Source organism: Heliangelus exortis, chromosome 28, assembly GCF_036169615.1.
Source record: "Heliangelus exortis chromosome 28, bHelExo1.hap1, whole genome shotgun sequence".
Taxonomy (NCBI): Eukaryota; Metazoa; Chordata; class Aves; order Apodiformes; family Trochilidae; genus Heliangelus; species Heliangelus exortis.
The window spans coordinates 3901556-3922740 of record NC_092449.1 but is presented as its reverse complement, the minus strand read 5'-3'; the positions used below and the strand labels follow the sequence as shown (position 1 = coordinate 3922740).

Below are 21185 nucleotides of genomic sequence, written 5' to 3'. Positions count from 1 at the left end.
TGGTTCAAGGTCCTCATGGATTCTTCCCTTTGGGGTCCCAAGGGATGGTCCGGTTTGGGAATGACCTGGTTTGGGGTCCCCGGGAATGCTCAAATTTGGGGTCCCCAGAATATTCTGGCTCGAGGTCCCTTTTTGGGGTCCCTGGGGATGCTCCACTTTGGGATCTCTGGGGATGCTTCAGTTTAGGGATCCCTGGGACACTCCAATTCGGGGTCCCCAGGGATTCTCCCCCTTTGGGGTGCCCCGGGTTGGGGGGCAGGGTGCTGAGCAGGACCCCCGGGCAGGATGCGGCCCCTGGAGTGGGGTGTGGTGCAAAGGGCAGAGCCAGAGGGGGGGGGGGGGACACACGGGGGAACATTTTTGGGGTTTCCGGGGGGGGTCAGGGCAGCTCCTGCCCCACTCACCCCACAACTTCAGGGGTTGGGCAGCCCAAGCCCGGGGTTGGGGGAGCCAAGAGGAGGGTCCTGGGCGGTTGCCTCTCCTTTCATCCTTTGCCTGTTCCCTTTCAGCCTGAAACGTGGGGTTCTCTCCTATTTTGAGCTGGCTTTTCAGCTGGTTCCTTTTATTATTTTAATTTAGGCACTGTCATTATATTTTCCATTATTTGGGAAAAAAAAAAAAAAAAAAAAAAAATAGAGAAAAGGGAACGAGCAGCTTCCCAAGGCCCTTCCAGCTCGGAGCAGCTTTTGTTCCCTGCCAGCACCAGGACGTGCTCCTGGAACCCCTTTCCCTCAGCCCGTGCCTCAGTTTCCTCCTCCCCGTGTTTTTTTTTTCTGGGGGGGGGAGGGATAAATCCCTCTCTCTGCCTTCTGGGCCCCATCACAGCAGAACGGACCCCCCAGCCCTGAGAGCAAGGGGGGAGCTGACCCCAAATCCCACAGTCAGGACCCACCTTGCCCCATCCCTTCCCCAAGGACCAAAGGGGGTCCTTGCTCCTTCCCCCCCCTCACCCCCCATCGTGGAGCTGAGCAGGGAGCATCCCCCATGCCAAGAGGGCTGAGAAGACCAAAACTCGGGGTTTTTTGCCCCAAAAGCTGTTGCCTTCCAGCAGACCCCTGGAGACCCCCACCCCACAGCCTATGGGGTGCCGGAGGGGGAGGGTTCCCCCTCTGGAGCTGCCGTGGGTGCTGTGGAGGGGCTGGGACCCTCAGGATGGGGTCTGTGGGTTCAGCTCCTGCGTGGAGGGTCCCACAGTAAGGGGGGGGGGAGCTACGGGAGGATTTTGGCTGCAGCCCCCCCCCCCCCCAGCCCATCCCCTGACCCCAGGCAGATTTCCAGCTCTGGGGAATGTGGGGCTGGGCCGGACACCCAGCACGGACCTCCCGCATCCCGGGGGGCGGGGGTGCAGCAGGGGGGGGGGGGTCCCTTGGCTGTCCCCTTCACCCATCACCTCCCGCAGAGCCCCGGGACACTCTGCTGGGGGTCCCAGATGATGCTGGGGTGGGATTTGGGGTGACAGGGCAAGGGGCTGTGAAAAGGGGGCTTGGGGGGAGCCCAAGAGGCTGTTTTTTTGTCTTTTTTCCTTTTTTAAATTTTTTTAAAAAATTGTTTTATTATTATTATTTAATTTATTTCTTTTCTCTTGCCCCATTTTCCATCCCAACACCAGAAACAGCCGCGGAGCTGCAGGAGCTGCTTCCATCTGCCCTGCCCAGCTTTAGGGTGAAAAACAACCCTGCCCTCTGACACCCCCCCCCCTCGGGGCTGGGGTCCTGGGGGGCATCCATCGGCGTCCCCCTACGGCAAAGGACGGGGGGGGGTGGCACCCAGGGACAGGCAGCACCCAGATTTGGGGGGGTGGAACCCCCTGGTGGGCTGTGTCACCCCCTATTCAGGCGGGGTGAGGAGGTGGGGGGGTTGGGGGGGGGGCTGGGGTTTGGCCGCTGGTTTGGCACAGGCCCCCCCCCTCCCCGTGTCCCCCCCCAGGTGCCCCGTGTCCCCTTTGATCTCGCCAGCGGCCGCATCCAATAAAAAGGGTAAAAAAATGCCGGGATGGGGCCAAAGCGCCTTGTAAAAAGGAAACGTTGTGCCGGGAGCTGGAAGCAGGGGGGTGGAGGGGGGTGGGATTTGGCCCCGTAAATCAGTCTGTTCCATTACAGCATCCACCGGGAGCAACTGGTGGAAGTGGGGAGGGGGCACGGGGGGACACCCACACCCACACCCCCCCGTGAAACCCACCCAAGCCCAAAGGGGGGGACGGACAGAGGGACCCTCGGCCCCAGCTGGGGGCACCCAATGGGTGCTCAACGCTTGTGCTGGGAGAATCCCCGTACTGGAGGCTGAAGGAGGAAGGGGGGGGGGTTGTAGGGTTGGGTGGGCCCCCCCCTCAGCTGCCACGTCCCCCATCCACGGGATGCTGGCACCGCTCCCCCCGCGCCATCGCCAGCACCGGGGAGGGACCCAAAGCAAACAGGAGCGGTCGGGACGGAGCTACCGTGTGGGGCGGGAAGAAAGGGGACAGAAAATTTGGGGTGTGGGGAGGTCTGAGCCTCTTCCCCCCCACCCCAGCACCCCCCCCCCTCCCCCGGAGAAGCCCAGCAGCCAGGTGGGTGTAGACACAACTGTATATTTTGTAATAAATAATGTACAAATCCGCAGCGCGGCCGCCGGGACGCATCCTGATACCTTCCCACTCCCAACCCCTCCCGGAGAACCCCAGGAGCTGGGGAGGGGGTCCCCGTGATGGAGGGGGGGGTAAAAAATTGGCTTTATTTTACCTGGGGTAAAGGGAGTTGGAGTAGACACCCCCCCCGTCCCCCACCGAGGGCACAATGGTGGCAGCAGGATGGGTGCAGGATCGGGCCCGGCTCGGGTGAAGCTCCCGGGGACCCAGCCCGGTGTCCCAGACGTGTCACATGCCACCAAGACCCCGTGTCCAGATGGGTGACTGTCCCCACGGCGGGGTTGTTGTCACCAGGGCCGGATGGTTGCCACCACAGCTGGGTTGCCATCACCAGATGGTTGCCACCATGGCCAGCTCGCTGTCACCTCCCCGTGCCAGGGCAGAGGGCCCAGGGAAGGGGTTTTATCTTTCTTGGGGTTTTTTCCCCCAAAAGACCCCCCACCCCCCCATTCTTTGCCGGGTGGGGATGCAGTGGGTGCTTCCAGCACCGACCCCAGCACGGGCACACGGAACCCCCCAGTGCTGGTCAGGGGGACCCTTCCCCACCCCAGCCCCTTCCCCCACGTGCTTCCACCCCCTCTTTTCTTTTCTTTTATTTAAATAACCCCCGGGGGGGCCGTGGCCCCGCTGCCGGGACCACCGGCACCGCGCACCCCGGGGCTGAGCACCAAGAGCTGCCCCGCGGGGGGCTGGGGGCGAGGGCAGGGGGGGGTGGAGAGGTTTGGGGGGGGATGTCCTATCACCCCCTCCTCACGTCCCTCTGTCCCCCGGGGGGCACGGCGGGAGGGTCCCGGGTGTCCCCTCCGCCTCGGTGGTGATAAATGGAAAAGCCGGGGGGGGGGTCGGGGTGGGGGTTGGACGGAGGGGAGGGGGTGCGTGTGGGGAGGGGGACGCCGCGGCGCTCACGGCTGCCCCCCGGTTCTGGTCCCGGCTGCCGGGGGGGCCGGCGGGGGCCGGAGGGGCCCGGGGCGCCGGAGGCAAAGTCCATCACGTCGGGGGGACCCCGGCGCAGCTCCCCGGCCCCCATCTCCCGCCGGATCTCCTCCAAAGCCTGGGCCGGGGAGGTGAGGAGGCGTTGGAAGAAGCTCTCCCTCCCCGCCGGGTCTCTCCCGGCAGGTGAAGGTGACGGCGGGTCCCGGTGTCGGCTTTCATCTCCCGCGAGAAGCCGTCGGAAGTGCCGTCGAAGCAGCGGCCGATGGCGATCTCCTTGGCCAGACGGGGGGTTCTGGTCCGTCACCGTGTAGATGCCGTAGTTGTGACCCAACGGGTCGACCGGGGCCAGCATGGTGAAGGAAGCCGTGTGGTTGCCGTCGGCGACCGGGGGGGTGGCGGCTCAGGTAGTCCCGGAGGAGGCTGTTGACGGCGGTTCGGCGGCAGCTGCCCTGGGGGATGATAGAGACCAAGGTGCGATCCGCCAGGCTCTGGTCGAAAAGCATCCCGCTGCACTTAAACTCCACGCAAGCCCCCGAGGTGTTCTCCAGCAGCGCGTCCCGCACGCTCCGGGTGTCCCGCAAGCCGTAGAGCTGCCCCTGGGTGCGGGGGTGGCTGCCCCCCACGTTTCGGGACCTCACCATGTACTCCTGAGGCCCCTCGATCTGCACCTTGATGAAACAAGCCCTGAACTCTTGAGGGTTGGGCCACCAGGAGAGGTAGTCCCCGGTCCAGGAGGTCAGGTCGCTCTCCTTGAAGGGCACCACGTTGTACTCGTACTTGTCCACTTCCACGCGGTAGAAACGGAAGTGGTTGGCGCTGACCGGCGCCTCCTCGCACTCCTCCAGGCTTCGGTAGGAGTAGACGGGCCCGTTGGCCTCATCCAGGTTGTTGGGGGTCGGGTTTGGCCACGTTGACTTGGAAGGCCGTCTTCTTCAAGTCGGGGGTCGTCGTGGTCGGAGCGGCGGTAGCCCAGCTTGCCCAAGTAGGGTTGGGGACACCCCGACGGTGTTGGGGTTGAGCTTGGGGCTGGAGGCCACGGCTTCCAGCTCCTCCCCACCCAAGGTGGCGGTGACGTGGGCCGAGTAGGCGTCGGGGCGTCGGCCGTCGCAGAAGGCGGGAAGGCAGGCGCCGTTGGGCCCCGTCACCACGCTGTCGAAACGGCCCCAGGCCCGGGGGGTTGGCGGGGTAGCCGGGCTGGGGCTCCAGGTTGATGAGGCTGATGACCACCCCTTCCAGCTGCTCCGAAGGGTTGAACTTCTCGTTGCTGTAGGCCCTGACCTTGACGAAGCAGCGGCGGTCCTCCGGCACGTCCAGGTTGAAGAGCCGGCGCTCCCGGATCTCCAGGTTCCCCACCAGGAAGGTTCTCTCCTCCCTCTTGCCCCGGCTCCCCCCGGCCGGGCTGAGGATTCCCTCCTCCTCCCACAACCCGGTTTCGGGGTTCAAAGACCACAACTTCATCTTCTCCAGGTGCTCCGGCATCCAGACCTGCCCCGCGTCCATCCTCACCTCCACCGGTCCCGTCTGCAGCTCCGCCCCGCTCTCCCCTTCCCGAAAATCCACGGCGAACATCCCGTAGGTCCTCAGGGGGGCGATCTCCCCCTCGGAGTCGGCGAAGCTGAGGTCGCTGGAGGCGGCGCTGGCTGTCGCCACGTCCCTGGGGTCCAGGAAGGTGACGCTGGCTTTGACCTTGCCCGTGAAAACCTCCCCGGAGGGACGCAGGAAGGCGCCTGCGGGAAGGACGAGCTGGGCGATGGGCTCCCGGCCTCTCTCCTCTCCCAGGGGGATGGTGTTGCTCCGGTCGGCGTCCAGGTCCACCGGTTCCTTCTTCCTCAGCATCTTCACCTCCTGGTAGACGGCCCCGCCCCGGCGGTCGAAGGGCAGGACCTTGACGGCGTCCAAGAACTTCTGCTGCCGGTCCACGAACCGAACCACCAAGCGCCGGGTGGCCGGCGGCACCTCGATGGTGAAGGAGCCCTTGTAGCCCGTGAAGCCCACCTTCCTCCCACCCAAAAAAATCTGCCCGAAGCGCAGGGGCTCCCCCGTGTCGGCCGCCGTCACCCTACCCTGCACCAGGACGCGGGGCTGGGCGCAGGGGACGCACCCGCACTCGGCCACCACCTTGAGGGGCAGGAGGGACCCTGCGCAGGGGATCTCCCGCGTCTCCATCCTCCGCACCCCGCAGCAGTGCCCGGACCCCTCCTCGCACCCCGAGGGTTCCCCCGGACCCCCGGGACACGGGGATGGGGGGCACCTCCCCACGTTGTAGAAGCGGGAGCCGGTGGCATCCTGCGGGCACTCGCTGGGCAGCTCCACCAGGCTGGGCTCAGGTTCCCGCTTGCAGCTCTGCTGGCCCTGGGCTTTGGGGACACGGAAGGGGTCGGGGGAAGGTGACAAGGTTAAGGGGGACCCAGCCCACCCCACGTCCCATCCCGATGGGGGATCCGCCCCTTCTCTCACCCAGCACGGTGAGGTGGGCGGGGGCTGAGCGGATGGCACCCGCCTCGCTGCTGGCTTTGCAGTGGTAGGAGCCAGCCTGCTCCGGAACCAGAGCCCGCAGAACCAGGTGGTTACTGGATCGGAGCGTCCGCTTCTCCAGCAGCGTCCCGTTGTGGTACCTGTGGGGATAGGGATGGGGTCAGCCAGGGATGGAGCAGCTCTGCTCCGGGGACAGGTTGGGAAGGGTGGGGTTGGTCAGCCTGGAGAGGAGAAAGCTCTGGGGGGCCCTTAAAGCACCTTCGAGCACCTGAAGTATCTTGAGATACCTCCTGAAGGTGCCTGAAGGGGCTCCAGGAAAGCTGGGGAGGGACTTTGGACAAGGGTCTGGAGTGATGGGACATTGGGGGTGGCTTTAAACTGGCAGAGGGGAGATGAGGTTGGACAGTTGGGAGAAATTCTCCTCTGTGAGGGTGCTGAGCCCCTGGCCCAGGTTGCCCCGAGGAGCTGTGGCTGCCCCATCCCTGGCAGTGCTGAAAGCTGGGATGGATGGATGGAGGGATGGATGGATGGATGGATGGATGGATGGATGGATGGATGGATGGATAGGTGGATGGATGGATGGATGGATGGATGGATGGATGGAGGGATGGAGGGATGGATGGATGGATGGATGGATGGATGGATGGATGGATGGAGGGATGGATGGATGGATGGATGGAGGGATGGAGGGATGGATGGATGGATGGATGGATGGATGGATGAATGGGTGGATGGGTGGATGGATGGATGGATGGATGGATGGATGGATGGATGGAGGGATGGAGGGATGGATGGATGGATGGATGGATGGATGGATGGATGGATGGAGGGATGGAGGGATGGATGGATGGATGGATGGAGGGATGGATGGATGGATGGATGGATGGATGGATGAATGGATGAATGGGTGGATGGGTGGATGGATGAGGTGTCCCTGCCCACAGGGTTGGGCTTTAAGGTCCCTTCCAAGCCAAACTCTTCTCTGCTTCCATAATTCCAGAAGTCCCCACCACTCCCCAGTCCCACCTCACCAGTAATATTTCTTGGGCATGGGGGTGCCTGAAGCTTTGCAGCAGAATGTCACCTCCTGCCCCACCACCCGCACCTTGGCCGTGGGGTGCAGCACCATGTAGGGCTTCTCTGCAGGGACAGAAAGACAACTCAGGGTGCAGCAAACCGCAGCAAAACCCTCCCTTAGGTGGGTCCCACCCCCTCCACCCCCCCACCCTTCAAAGGGAGGGGGCACCCCAAGATGCTCACCCAACCTCTGCAGCCTCACGTGTGCCACCGCCACGCCGGAGCCGTTGGTGACAATGGGTGCCAGCGCTGGGGCAAAGCCTTCACGGTGGGCACTGATGTTGGCAGGGGGGTCCAGGCACACCCCCTCGGTGACAAAACCCCCCCGGGAGTCACTCCGGGCCAGCAGCACCGGCGGGTGACCTTCCAAGTAGATCCTGGCATCTGGCAACGCCGCCCCGGCGCCGGAGACCACGGTGCCCCGCAGGGTGCTGCCAGGGCAGGCTGTGGGGGTAGCAGGGTGCTCAGCCCCCGATCTGGGTGGCACCGAGGTCGGGTTGGGGGGGATCCTTATCCACGTGTCCCCAAGGGGAGGTACCTGGGCAAGGCGTGGGGGGGACACTTTTGGACCTCGGTGGGGCGGCCGGCGCACGGAACCTTCTTGGTTTTCTTGCAGCTCCGCCGCCGGCTCCTCGTCCCGGCGCCGCCGCAGCTGAGGGAACAGGGACCCCAAGACCCCCACTCCATCCACGTTGACTCTGTGGTGGTGGGGACACGAGGTGGCACCAAGGAGGTCCCCATTCCCTGAGGGATTTTCCGTGCCGTGTCGGCGCGGGGGCAACCACCGCACGCCAACGGCCGTTGGCGTGCGGTGGTTGCCCCCGCGCCGACACGGCCCCCGTGGGTCCCCCGGTGTCACGGGTGGGTTTGAAGGACCAGGAGAGCTTCCAGATTCCCTACCTGGGCACGGTCCAGCTCTACACGGTCGCCGTTGGGTGGCTTTGCCCTTGCACTTGACCTCCTTGAGGTCGGGCACTGGGCGGGCGCTGAGGCAGCGGCGGGTGCGGGTTTGGGTGCCGGTGGTGCCGCAGGTGCTGCGTGAGCAGGGGCTCCAGGAGGACCAGTGTGACCAGTAGATGTGGTCTGGGAGAGGGTTACAAAGAGGATTTGGGGGTTATAAAGGCATTGGTTGGACACCCAGCACCCACACCCAGCTCCAGGGGGCAGGGGGTTGGACTTGATGAGCTCCCAGGGCTTCTCCAGCTTTTCACGCAGGTGCTGCGTGAGCAAGGGCTCCAGGGGGGACCAGTGTGACCAGTAGATGTGGTCTGGGAGAGGGTTTGGGGGGTTAAAAAGAGGATTTGGGGGTTATAAAAGCATTGGTTGGAGACCCAGCACCCACACCCAGCTCCAGGGGGCAGGGGAGGGGACGTGGTTGGATTTGATGAGCTCCAAGGGCTTCTCCAGCTTTTCATGCAGGTGCTGCGTGAGCAAGGGCTCCAGGAGGACCAGTGTGACCAGTAGATGTGGTCTGGGAGAGGGTTTGGGGGGTTAAAAAGAGGATTTGGGGGTTATAAAAGCATTGGTTGGAGACCCAGCACCCACACCCAGCTCCAGGGGGCAGGGGGGGGGGACGTGGTTGGACTTGATGAGCTCTAAGGGCTTCCCCAGCTTTTCAGGGAGCATGCACCCAAAGTGAGGATGGATGGAGCCGTACGGGGGGGGTGGGGGGGTTAAGAGGGAGCAAAGTGTCCCCCAAAAAGTGCCACTGAGGACATGGAGGGGACAGCCACTCACCCAGAGGGCAGAGGAAGCGGATGTGGTAGTTGGAGCAGGTTTTGCCTCCTGGTTGCTCCTTGTTGACACAGCGAAACCCTTTCTTGGGGCTGACGTGCACCACCTCCCCCACCTCCTCTGGCAGCTCCCACTCCGTGGTCCGGGCTTGGATGGCCACGGGCCGGGGGCAGACACGTCCCCGGTAGTAGAAGCGAATGGCATCCAGGCTCTCGAAGTCCCCGTCCCCCCCCGGGTGGTCGATATTGAACCAGGACGTCCAGACAGCTCCTTCACCTGGGATGGAGCCAACCCTGAGCCTGCTGCTGGGGAGAACCCCCCCGAACCCCCCCCAGGAGCCGCCACACGGGAGGGGGACAGCTTGGGAACAGCTTGAAGAGGTTGAGGGACAAAGCAGAAGGAGATGGAGAGCACCAGGGGAGCGCTGGGGATGTCACTGGGGGCACCCCCCAAGCTGGCATGGGGGGGCATCACCCCACACAGCTCTGTGGGGTGTCCTGGCTGTGGGTCCCCAGTGCTGTGGTGTCCAGTGGGGCTGGGGACAGCTGTACCTGCTGTGTCCAGGTCGAGCTCTGCCAGGCTGGGGGCTGCTTTCCAGGGCTTCCCCGTGGTTCCACTCTTCCCCGGCTCTGAGTCGTTCTCCAGGGGCTCTGGGGGAGGAGCAGAGGGGGAGACCCCCCCCCCCGGTGCCGTGTCACCCTGTCCCCAGGTCACCCTCACCACACCACGGGCACCGACATCACCCAGAAGAACTCCTCCAGCTCCCGGGCAGATCCCACAAAAGCCACATCCCATGGGACACAACCCCACGGAGCACCCGGAGTGGCTCCAGGTGCTCAACCACCCCGCACCGGAGCCGCGGAGCTGGCGGGGACACGGGACAGGACACGTCCCCATCCACCTCCCGGGTGACACGGGACAGGACACGTCCCCATCCACCTCCCGGGTGACACGGGATGGGGAGGGGGGGGGAAACCTCCCCAGTACGTCCCTCAGGGCCGAGAAACTCCGGAGGGACAATCCCTGACCCCATCTCACCCCTGTCCCCACGCACCTCTGTCCCCAGCCCCATCCTCCCCCGTAACCCCCGAGTGGGAGGGGGGTTGGGGGGGGGGATACAACCTCCATCCCCTTACCTGTAGCCCCAGCACCCTGCAAGGTGGCCAGAGCCAGGAGGGCCAGTGCCAGCTCCCCCATGGTGGCCGTCGGGGTGGCTGGGAGGGTGGCGGGGCCCCGGGCTGTATTTGAAGCCGTTTCCCCGGCGGGGCTGGCCCCGGGGCCGGGGGCTGGATGGGTGTCAAGCGGGCAGGAGGAGCCCGCCCCGGCCGCACGCCGACGGCTCCAGCCCGGGAAACTTGAGGGTTTTGTTTTTGTAAAGCTGCTAAAATTGGATGCGCTTGGGAATGCGGCGGGGAGGGGAAAAAAACGAAAAAAAAAAAAAACGAAAAAAAAAAAAAAAAAAAGGGAGAGGGGGGGGTGTGTGGAAAACAAACCCAAAATACAAAAAAAAAACAAAACCAAAAAACCGAGGCCAGACTCAGCGTTCCTGCAGTCAGGTGCCAGAGAGCTCTGGGCATCTACCAACAGCTCAGGGACCTGCTCCACACCATCAACTGCCCTACACCATCACCCACCCCACACCATCACCCGTCCCACACCATCACTCACCCCACACCATCACCCACCCCACACCATCACCCATCCCACACCATCACCTGCCCCACACCATCACCCACCCCACACCATCACCCACCCCACACCATCACCACCCCATCATCTGCCCCACCCCATCACCCACCCCACACCATCACCCACCCCACACCAACACCTGCCCCACACCATCACCTGCCCCACCCCATCACCCACCCCACACGGGTGTCCCCATGCCAAGGTGGAGCTGAGACCCTCCAGAACTCAGTGCACCCATGGCCCCAGCTGCCCTCCAGGAGCCAAAGCACCCAAGGGTGCTGCTGGGGTGTGACAGGGTGAGGAACCCCCCACACCTACAGGGTGACCTCCAGGTCAGTCACACCAGGGCTTGGTGACAGGTCCCAGGGGACACAACAACGGGGGGGAGGGGATGTTAAGCCTTGCACAGGTCCCCCCAAGCCCAAACCCACCCAGGAGGTCACTGTCCCCATGTCCCCAGGCAGACACCGAGCCCGGGGTGAGAGCCACCAAGAGCTTTATTCCCGGGGGGGTGGCAGGGCCACCACGCACTCGGTGCCGGGGTACTGGGGGGGGTTGAGCTCAAATTTCTTCTGAAGGTCGTAGGGGAGGAACCTCCCGGCCACGAAGTGCTGGCGGCCCAGGAACCTCCGGGAACACAGCTTGGGGGCTGACAGGGACACCAGCACCTCGGGGCTGATGCCACCACCGCTGCCACCGACCTCGGTGTCCCAGCCTGCGAGACACGAGGAGGGAGGGGGTCACACACACACCCGGGGTGCTGGAGGTGGCAGAAGGTGCTGTGGGGTGGGAATGGGGCAGGGGGACGCTGGGGAAAGGGGGTGGGGGGGGGACAGGGTGCCCCCACCCCGATTTCACTGCCTGGCAACACGTGAAAAGGGGGTGGGGAGGAGGGGGGTTATGGGGGGGGGAATTATTGCCCCAGAGGTGTCAGAGGATGCTGGGGGAGGGGGGGACATTGGGGCAGGGGTGTGAGTGTCCCCCCCATCTCAGCATCACCACTCTGCACCCTGAAAGATATGAAAAGGGGGTGGGGGGAGGATTATGGGGGGGAATTATTGCCCCAGAGGTGTCTGAGGGTGTGGGGGGGGGACACATTGGGGCAGGGGTCTGAGCATCCCCCCACCTCAGTATCTGCACCCTGAAAGATATGAAAAGGGGGTGGGGGGGGTTATGGTGCCTTGGAGGTGGTGGGGGCTAAAAGAAGATGGGGGAAATTGGGGAGGGGGGGGCGGAAAGGGGTGCGTGTCCCCCCAGCACCCTGCACGAAAAGGGGCTTGGGGGGGGACACACACACGGTGCCCCGGAGGTGACAGAGGATGCAGTGGGGTGGTGGGGAGGAGGGAATGGGGCGGTGGGGGGGGGGGGGAAAGGGGTTGCGTGTGTACCCCCCCCACACCCCCCCCGTCCGGCATCGCCTCCCTGCTCAGCTCCGCCCGCATCCTGGCCCCGTGCGGGGTTTTTCTTGGTGCGGATTCAGCGGGGGCCGTGCCCAGGGCTCCTGTTTGCTCCTGCAGCACGCGGAGGGAAGGAGAGGGGGGGGGGACGGGGACGGGACTCAGCGGGGGGGGGGCCACATGATGGCAATTCCAGGCCTGGCCACCAGACACCCGGGTGTTTTCAAATTACATCATGTCTCAGTTCGGGGAGTTTGTTATTTACCGTGGATGCCCTGAACGCATCCCCGGGGATGCTGCCAACCCCGGGCCGGGCCGGCTGGAAAAGGGGGGGGGAGGGGGGTGAGTGAGGAAAGGGGGGGGTCCCCAGGGCTGTCCCCACCCTGGGAGGGCACCACGGGGGCTCCCGGGAACCCAGGCACTGAGCCCAGGGTGACGAAGTGCTGGGCAGGGTGACAAGGCTGGGGGTGGGGAGCAGAGAAAGGGGAGGGGGGGGAGTCCCCATCCTACCCGGGGGGGGCACATCCTGTTTAGGGGTCCTGTCCTATCCCTGGGGGGGGTCCCATCCTGCTCTGGGGGTCCCATCTTGTCCTAGAAGGTCTTATCTTGTCCTAGAGGGTCCCATCCTGCCACAGGGTCCCCATCCTATCCTGGGGGGGGGTCCTATCCTACCCAGAGGGTCCCATCCCGCTCGGGGGGTCCCATCCTCCTCGGGGGGTCCCATCCTATTCTAGGGGGGGTCCTATCATGCTCAGGAGGTCCCATCCTTCCCGGGGGGGTCCCATCCTGCTTAGGAGTCCTAACCTATCCCTGGGGGGGTCCCATCCTCCTCGGGGGGTCCCATCTTGTCCTAGGGGGGGATCCTATCATGCTCGGGAGGTCCCATCCTACCCGGGGGGTCCCATCCTGCCATGAGGGGGGGTCCCATCCTGCCCCGAAGGTTCCTATCCTGCCCCGGGGGTTCCCATCTTGCCTGTGGGGTCCTTTACTGGCCCGGGGGGGCTCGGGGGGGGGATGGGGGGTGATTCCAGACCTGAGGGCACATCCAGGCTGACGATGGGGATGCGGACAAGCCTGAGGGTGGCCAGGATGGGGGCACAGGGCCCCCTCCCCTCGCCCACCTCCTCCTCAGCTCCCAGCACCGCATCCACCACCGCGTTGTAGGCATCGTTGATCAGTTGAACCTGGGGGGGGGGGGACACAAACACACCGTGACACCCCCCCCAGCCCCCCCACCCATTGCCCCCCCCTCGGCACATCACGGGGACCCCGTTTTTTGGCATCAAAAACGTCACACAACACCTCCTGCCAAAAAGAAAAAAAAAAATTTAAAAAATCCATGCACCTCCCCCCCCCCCCCCTCCCAAGCTTTGGGGGGGCAACGAGGGGCACGGGGAGGGGGCAGAAGCCTGGGCCGGGGGTTTTGGGGTCACATTCCTCCCTCCCAGAGCCTGGTGTGGCCAGAAACAGCTGAGTTGGTGGCTGGTGGGGCCGCTCCTGGATTTCATGGCATCCCCGGGCTCCCAGCAGAGCCGGGGGTGGGAGGGGAGGGATCGGGATCATCATCATCATCATCATCATTATCATTATTATCATAATAATCATGAAAAAAAAGTAATTACTCAACCACAGCTGAGGAGGATGGGGGAAAGCTCTGGGGTGGGGATGCTTTAGGGGGGTTTTTTTTGGGGGGGGTCTCACCTCGGTGGGGAGGTAGGAGAGGAAGGGGATGTCCATCTTCTCACACTGGGTGGTGAAATCCCGGTGCAGGGGGTCCGGGGAGCGTTTGGGGTAGAAGATGGTGGGTTCATAATCCTGGGGAGAAGGGATTTGGTGGTGAAACCCCCCCCACACACTGCTTGGGGGGGATGATGAAGAAGAGGAGGAGGAGGAAGGGATGGGGGGGGAGATACCCACAAAGCTGCGGAGGTGCCGGGCACACACCAGCCCGATGGCTCCGTTCTGGGCCGGTCCGCACACCACCAGCACCGTGGGCTGCTTCCGAGGCAGGGAGGGCAGAGGGAATGCCTGCCCGGGGGAAAACGGGGACATGGAGATGTCCCCAAGGCTTGTCCCCAGCCGGGACAGCCCCCGGGGATGGCGTCTGGAGGAGATGGGGGTGGGGGGTTGAGGGGGAAAGGGAGGGGTAGGGGATGGGCAGGGGTGGGATGGGGATGGTGGCCATGGGGGGATGGGGACAGCACCCAGAGGGTGTGGGGACAAGACCCAGAGAGGGGTGGGGACAGCACCCAGGGTGGGATGGGGATGGTGACCATGGGAGGATGGGGACAGCACCCAGAGGGGGATGGGGACAAAACCCAGAGGGTGTGGGGACAGCACCCAGGGTGGGATGGGGATGGTGACCATGGAGGATGGGGACAAAACCCAGAGGGGGATGGGGACAACACCCAGAGGGGGATGGGGACAGCATCCAGAGGGTGTGGGGACAGCACCCAGGGTGGGATGGGGACAGCACCCAGGGTAGGATGGGGACAGCACCCAGAGGGGGATGGGGATGGTGACCATGGGAGGGTGGGGACAGCACCTATGGTGGGCTGATGCCCGTAGTGGGATGAAGATGATGACCATGGTGGGATGCAGATGGTCCCCACAGCAGGATGAGGATGAGGATGAGGCCCCCGGTGGGATGAAGCTGATGCCCGGGGTGTGCTGAGGACGATGCCCGGGGTGGGCTGGGGCTCTGCCAGCCCTGCCGGGAGGTGGCTGCGTGCTCCTCATACCAGCAGCCCGCAAAGGGAGGGGTTGGTTCAGCCCCTGACGGATTTTTTCCTGCTCAGGGAACCTGAACCCGGGGCCGGTCCAAGCGCCGGTGACCCGCGAGGCTCGGCCCGGCTCCTCGGGGGTGGGACAGAGCCTGGGGACGTGCTGGGAGGGGACAAGGCTGGGGACACTGCCCGGCAGGGGGGATGTTGAGCTGGGGACCGGGGGGGCTCTGCTTGGGTCAGCCCCATGAGGAAGAGGAGGGTGCTCAACCCCACCAGGAGATGCTCAGCCCCCTAAGGAGGGTGCTCAGCCCCCCAGGGAGGGTGCTCAGCCCCACCAGGGGATGCTCAGCCCTCCAGGGAGGGTGCTCAGCCCCACAAGGGGGTTGCTCAGCCCCCCAAGGAGGGTGCTCAGCCCTATCAGGAGATGCTCAGCCCCCCAAGGAGGGTGCTCAGCCCCATCAGGAGGGTGCTCAATCCTATCAGGAGGGTGCTCAGCCCCACCAGGGGATGCTCAGCCCCATCAGGAGATGCTCAGCCCCATCAGGAGGGTGCTCAGCCCCATCAGGAGGGTGCTCAGCCCCATCAGGAGATGCTCAGCCCCCCAAGGAGGGTGCTCAGCCCCATTCTCCCCACCCAGCTGAGGTGCTGGAGCTTGGGGGGTGCTGCCCATGGGCGTCCCTGGGAGGGTTCCCTCCAGTGCCAGGGCCACATCCCCAAGATCCAGGGAGGTTCCCCAACCCGAACCTTTCCCCTGCTGGGGGCAGGGGAGGGCGGTGCAGGATTCGGACACCTCAGACGGAAAAGCTGAGCCGGGAGGGTGCGGAGCTGCCCGGGCTGCGGGGCACAAAGCGGCCCTTGAGCTGCGGCTCTGCTCGCCCACGCTGCCTCCTCCTCCTCTTCTTCCTCCTCCTCCTCCTCCTCTTCTTCCTCCTCCCCTCCAGCACTCGGGGCTCCCCGCACTGCCAGGACCCCCCCAGCACCCCGGGAAGGGCTGAGCACCCCCAGCCCGAGGGAAGAGGGGCTGAGAAATGCAGAATGAAGCCACCTCTGCCACCACGGCTGTCCCCGTGTCCCCTGTCCCCCCCCCGGCTCTGCGGCGGGAGGGAGCCCATGGCTGATGGGGTGGGGAAGGGGACAGGGGAAGGGTGGGAGAGGGGGTGGCACTGAAGCCCCTGGCCCTGGTGGGGTGTCCCTGGTCACAGAGATGTCCCCAGGCACAGAGAAGTGTCCCCAAGCACAGGGGGGGGGGTCCCCAAGGAGAGGGGTGTCTCCAGGCTCAAAGGGGGGTCCCCAATCACAGAGATGTCCCCAAGCACAGAAAAATGTCCCCAAGCCCAGGGGGGGTGTCCCCAGGCACAGGGGTGTCCCCAGGCCCAGGGGAGGTGTCCCCAGGCCCACGGGGGGTGTCCCCAGGCACAGGGGTGTCCCCAAGCCCAGGGGGGGTGTCCCCAGGCACGGGGTGGGGGGGTGCCCCAGGCACAGGGGTGTCCCCAGGCACAGGGGGGGTGTCCCCAAGCAGAGGGGAGGATGTCCCCAAGCCCAGTGGGGTGTCCCCAGGCACGGGGTGGGGTGGTGGGGGGATGTCCCCAGCCCTGCTGGCCACCTCACCTTGGTGACAGCCACGGCACAGGCGTGTCCCCAGATCTCGATCAGCTGCTGCCTCCCAAACCGATAATCCCGGAGCAGCTCCTGCTCCATGGCCTCAGCCTCCGCCGTGCTGCAGGGATGGGGACATTCCTGGCTGTCTGGGGACATTCCTGTCCCTGTGTGTGTCCCCCTTGGGGACACCGCCCCCCCCTCCCCATCCACCCCCAGAGGATGCTCAGGGGGTGCGGGCAGAGCAAGCAGCTGAAGGTTGGGCAGATTTTTTTTTTTTTTTTTTTTGGGGGGGGTGGGGGTTTCATCCCGCAGGGTGGGGGCTGGGATGGCTCTGGCAGCGCCCCCGGGGGTGTTTTAGAGAAGTGAACAATGCTGTGGTTGTTCCCGGCCCCGAAGTTGGCAGAGGTTGGGGGGGGGGGGGGAGAGGAAAGGGGGGGGATAATTGTTCCCATCTGTTGGCTTCACCTGCCCGGGAACAGCCTGGAGCTCAGCCCAGAACCAGAACCAGAACCACCCCATGGCTGGCGATGGGGGGCACGGGGAGGGGGGAAAGCTGAGGTTGGGATCCTCACGGCCCCGAGAGGGGGAATCGCAACCCCAGGGGCGTTTTGGGGGTGCCCCCCCCGCCCTGGTTGATGTTTTGGGGGTGCGGGCAGACACCTCCTGGGCGTGAGGAGGGGACCCCCCCCGAGCCCCACCGTGTGGGGAAGGGAGAGCTGAAAGGGCTGGGGTCCATCCAGGGTGACCCCCCCGGACCAGTCCCCGTGTGCCTTTTGGGGACAACCCCATGGACCTGCCCTGCCCTGGGGGCTCTGCAGCACAGCCCCCCCCTTCTTCCCCTGATGGATCCCATGGACCTCACCTCCTCTGGCGGCCCTGGCAGACCCCACAGACACCCCCTGCCTGGGAAAGCCCCATCCCACCCCATCCCATCCCATCCCATCCCATCCCATCCCATCCCATCCCATCCCATCCCATCCCATCCCATCCCAAATCCTTTGGTGCCCTCTAGTGAGTCCCCAGCCCCACAAAAAGGTCCCCTGCGGGCACACGGAGGGGACAAGTGGCCAAAGCCAACCCCCTCCCCTGCCCGCCCTCCCCACCCCCCCCCCGGGTGCAGCTGTGTTGTTGTCACCTAACAAAGGGGACACGTTTCGGCTTGAACAAAAAAAAAAAATAATAATAATAAAAAAAATCCCCCCCCGAATGCTCCAGGGGAGAACATCGATTGTCCCTGATTGTCCCTGGCAGGGATCCCGGTCCCGGGCTGGCAGTGTCCCCGCGGGGGGGGGGACACACACACTGCTCCCCCCAAGGTGTGGGACACAAACCCCGCAGAGCAGGGGACAACCCAGCAAAGCCCAGTCCCGCCCAGTTCAACCCAGTTGCCGCTGCCTCCTGGAGGGGGAAGGAGCGCGGGGGAGAGGAGGAGATGGATGGGGGGGGTTGGAGAGGGTCTGTCCCCCCCCCCGGCCCCAACCCCGACCCCAGGAGAGGGAGACCCCGAACTCTGCACCCCGGGGTGCTCGTCCCAGTTCCTCGTCCCGTTTCCCAGTTCCTCATCCCCCCAGTTCCATGTTCCCCCATCCCATCCCAGTTCCTCATCCCTCCATCCCATCCCATTTCCAGGTTCTCCCATTTCCATCCCAGTTCCTCATCCCCCCATTTCCATCCCATTTCCACCTCCCCCCATTTCCACGTCCCATTTCCACCCCCCTTCCTCATCCCCTTATTCCCATCCCTTTTCCACGTCCCATTTCCATCTCCCCCCATTCCCATCCCACTTCCTCCCCCCAGCTCCCTCCCCACACCCCCCTCCACGTGCCCCTTCATTCCCAAATCATTCCCAAATCCCCAGCTCCGTGGCCCCCCCCTCTCCATCCCACCTCCTCCCCCCTCGGGCACCCCAATCCCGATCCCTCCGCTGCCCCCCGGGGTTTTGGGGCGGGGGGGGGTGTTTGGGACCGATCCCTTCCCGGTCCCGGGGTCCCTTCCCGCGGCACCCACGGATCCCGATGCTGTTGCTTTGGCAACCGAAGCTCCTTGGATACCAAACCCCCTCCCCGCGGCTCCGGGGGGGGGTCCGGGGGGGCTTCCCCGCACTCACCTGAGGTACCGGGGGTCTTCCCGGCGGGGAGAGGGTGCGGAGCTCATCCCGGGCAGTGCGGGGCTCTGCGGGAGCGGCTCTCGCTCTGTCCCCCCCCCGCCCCGCTGCTCCGCGGTGTCACCCGGGGGGGAGGTGGCTCCGGTTGCCCCCGCCCCCCCCCGGGACCATCCCACCCCCGTGGGACCATCCCACCCCCGTGGGACCATCCCGCCCCCTCCCCTCGGGACCATCCCACTCTCCCGGGGCGGTGCTGCCACGGGGGGGGGGGAAAGGGGGAGGGGGATATCAAACAGCCCCCCCCTCCCCCATGGAATGGGAACACCTCAAAAGACCCAAAATTGGGGTTTTTTTGAGCTCCCCCCCACTCATAGAAGCCACATCTGGGGGCTGCCCCCCTAAACCCTGACACCCCCCAAACCCCCCCCCCCAGATCCCCCCCCCACACACACACCCTGCCCCCCCCCCTCCCAGACCTCAATGCCCCCCCCTCCAAAAGCAGAGGTGACACCAAGGGACAAATCCTTGCTGCAGGGGGGACAGGCAGGATTGGGGGGGGGGGTCCCAGCTCCCCCCCACATTCAGGGCTCCAGGACACCCCCCCCCCCCTCAAAAAGAATCCCTGGGGGGGCACAGAAAGAGCCAGAACACAGCACCCAGCACCCTGGGGGTTTAATAACAGCCACAGGAATGGGGGGGATGGGGGCAGTGACCCCCCCTGAAGTGCTGGGGGGCTCTGGGAGGGGTCGGGGTCCGGGGGGGGGGGGCTCAGACGTAGTATTGGAGCCCAAACTTCTCGTTGTCCAACTCGCTGGAGGGGCGGAGGTAATAAAGCTCCTCTGAGGTGGGGGGCACCCAACGTTCAGTGTGGAACAGAGATTCCCCCACCTGGAAGGGACAGAACGCTGAGGGGGGGGGACAGGGACCACCCTGTGCTGTGTCCCCCCCCCTGCTCTAAACCTTTCCTGGGTGTAAATTACTGCTGGGTGTAAATTAATTACTGCTGGGTGTAACCCCCCCCCCTCCAAGGTGGTTTTTTTTTTTGGGGGGGGGGGTTTCTTCATCTGAGCTCTCCAAAAAGGATCCAGACCCGGAGGGGGGTTCCCACCTGGTGGTGGTGGGGTTGTGGGGGAAGCTTCACCCCCCCAGCCCCCCAGAAAAAAAAAAAAAAAAATCACAAACCTTCCATCCAGGAACATCCCGCATGATCTTGGCCTCCTCATCCAGGTTCTGCCGCATGATCCGCAGGGTCCTGGGGGACAGGAGGGGACAGGAGGGGACAGGAGGGGACAGCTCAGCCCGGGGCAGGGCTCAGGACACCCCAGACCCCCCCCCCGGAACCCCCCCCAGTCACGAACCTGCGATCCGCCTCGGCCTGCAGCAGCGGCATCAGCGCGATCCGAGCCTCCAGCTCCTCGATCAGCAACCGCCTGGGGGCGGGAAGGATCGGGGGGGGGGGGGTGGGAGAGGGTCCCGAGCTCAGACCCCCCCCCTTCCCTCAGCTCCCCTATTCTGCCCGGGGGGAGGTGGCTCCGGTTGCCCCCACCCCCCCCCAGGACCATCCCAACCTCCCCGGGACCACCGCCCCATCCCGGGACCATCCCAACCCCCCCGGGACCACCCCCCCATCCCGGGACCATCCCAACCCCCCCCGGGACCACCCCATAAATCCCGGAACCGTCCCCCCCCATCCCGGGACCATCCCACCCCCCACCCGGGACCACCCCATAAATCCCGGGACAGTCCCCCCCCATCCCGAGACCATCCCACCCCCCCTCCCCACGACCACCCCCCCATCCCGGCACCATCCCACCCCCCCCAGGACCACCACCCCATCACGGCACCCTCTCACCCCCCCCTCAGGACCATTCCACCCCCCCCGGGTCCACCCCCCATCCCGGGACCCCCCCACCCCTCCTGTGGGCAGCGAGGAGGGGGCGAGGAAGGGAGGAAAATCCCGCGTGGGGTGGGGGGGGGGCAGTCCCGGGAGGGGACACCGGAGCCTCGGGAAGGGGAACGGAGCTTCCCGGGAAGGGGGGGGGGGGGAGCCCCGGGAAGGGGAGGCGGGGGGGGGGGAAATGGAGAAGGGAGCGTCCCGGGAGGGGGGGGGGGGGGGGGGGTACCCCGGGTTTTTTTTGGGGGGGGGGGTGTTACCTGCGCTCCCGGTTCCACTTGACGAGGGTGTAGTAGCCCAGCAGGAGGCTGCCGACCCCCAGCGCGAAGAGGCTGTAACCTGGGGGGGGGCAGAGGGGCGGCCATGGGACACCGGGGGGGGGCAGGGGATGGAGACCCCGGGACCTCGCGGGGAGGGCTGGGACGGGACCGACCCGATCCCCACGGGGCCTCCCGGTTCGGTTCGGCTCCCACCTGAGAGGCCGCGGCGCGGGAGGTGCCGTTTGTAGTCGATGGGTCCGTACCCCCCCGGGGGGGCCATGTCCTGCTTCACCTTCGGCGCCGCCATCGCTGTCGAGTCACGTGACCGCTAGCTTCTCCCCCCCCCCCTCAGTTTTTCCCGCCTTAAAGCGGCAACGACCGCAGAGGTGGGGCCCACCCCACCCCCCCCCCGCCTTAGATCGGGGGGAATCCCGAAAAAAGGAGGGAAAAAGGGGAAAGCAGCGGAATTCTGCGCACCTCGGGGGGGGGGGTTAAAAGCCCCCACACCCCCCTGCACGGCCTGCACCCACCCGAGTCCGCACCCACTCGCAAAAAATAAAAAAAAGGATGCGAACCCCCCCCCCCCCCCCACGGGAAGAGGGGAGCTGCTTGAAAGCTGCAGAAAAATAATTAAAAAAAAGTAAAAAAAAAAAAAAAGTGCGCTCACTTCCAAA

The 21185-nt window shown here is 65.1% G+C and overlaps 3 protein-coding genes across 3 annotated transcripts; all 3 read right to left on the bottom strand.

Moving 5' to 3' along the window:
* Nucleotides 1–3347: 3347 nt before the first annotated feature.
* Nucleotides 3348–10253, bottom strand: CILP2 (cartilage intermediate layer protein 2). The gene is given in 18 exon segments (XM_071727754.1): nucleotides 3348–3725; nucleotides 3727–3753; nucleotides 3755–3844; nucleotides 3846–3947; nucleotides 3949–4449; nucleotides 4451–4498; nucleotides 4500–4547; nucleotides 4549–4731; nucleotides 4733–5913; nucleotides 6014–6171; nucleotides 7063–7171; nucleotides 7292–7552; nucleotides 7647–7665; nucleotides 7667–7806; nucleotides 8009–8191; nucleotides 8846–9118; nucleotides 9394–9492; nucleotides 9979–10253. Coding segments are annotated over 18 exon segments (3846 nt in total). The 5' UTR covers nucleotides 10040–10253; the 3' UTR covers nucleotides 3348–3362.
* A 757-nt stretch (nucleotides 10254–11010) lies between these two features.
* On the bottom strand, nucleotides 11011–18494 carry YJEFN3 (YjeF N-terminal domain containing 3). Its single transcript, XM_071727794.1, has 6 exons — nucleotides 18361–18494; nucleotides 16263–16371; nucleotides 13846–13956; nucleotides 13630–13743; nucleotides 12962–13112; nucleotides 11011–11246 (listed from the first exon to the last, which is right to left on the bottom strand). The coding sequence occupies exons 1-6, from the start codon at nucleotides 18405–18407 to the stop codon at nucleotides 11029–11031; spliced, it is 750 nt and encodes a 249-aa protein (XP_071583895.1). The 5' UTR covers nucleotides 18408–18494; the 3' UTR covers nucleotides 11011–11028.
* Nucleotides 18495–19014: 520 nt separating this feature from the next.
* Nucleotides 19015–20877, bottom strand: NDUFA13 (NADH:ubiquinone oxidoreductase subunit A13). Its single transcript, XM_071727800.1, has 5 exons — nucleotides 20725–20877; nucleotides 20512–20590; nucleotides 19716–19787; nucleotides 19540–19609; nucleotides 19015–19245 (listed from the first exon to the last, which is right to left on the bottom strand). Exons 1-5 carry the CDS (start codon nucleotides 20816–20818, stop codon nucleotides 19126–19128), a joined length of 435 nt encoding a protein of 144 aa, XP_071583901.1. The 5' UTR covers nucleotides 20819–20877; the 3' UTR covers nucleotides 19015–19125.
* Between the last annotated feature and the right edge of the window lie 308 nt (nucleotides 20878–21185).

Coding starts and splice junctions, on each gene's coding strand:
- YJEFN3 (XM_071727794.1), bottom strand. CDS start 18,407: ATGAGCTCCGCACCCTCTCCCCGCCGGGAAGACCCCCGGTACCTCAG. Junction 13,957..16,262: donor GTGCCGTGGCTGTCACCAAG/GTGAGGTGGCCA, acceptor TCCCCCGGGCAG/GCATTCCCTCTGCCCTCCCT. Junction 11,247..12,961: donor CAGCCTGGATGTGCCCTCAG/GTCTGGAATCAC, acceptor CGTGTCTCGCAG/GCTGGGACACCGAGGTCGGT.
- NDUFA13 (XM_071727800.1), bottom strand. CDS start 20,818: ATGGCGGCGCCGAAGGTGAAGCAGGACATGGCCCCCCCGGGGGGGTAC. Junction 19,788..20,511: donor AAGTGGAACCGGGAGCGCAG/GTAACACCCCCC, acceptor TCCCGCCCCCAG/GCGGTTGCTGATCGAGGAGC. Junction 19,610..19,715: donor CAGGCCGAGGCGGATCGCAG/GTTCGTGACTGG, acceptor CCTGTCCCCCAG/GACCCTGCGGATCATGCGGC.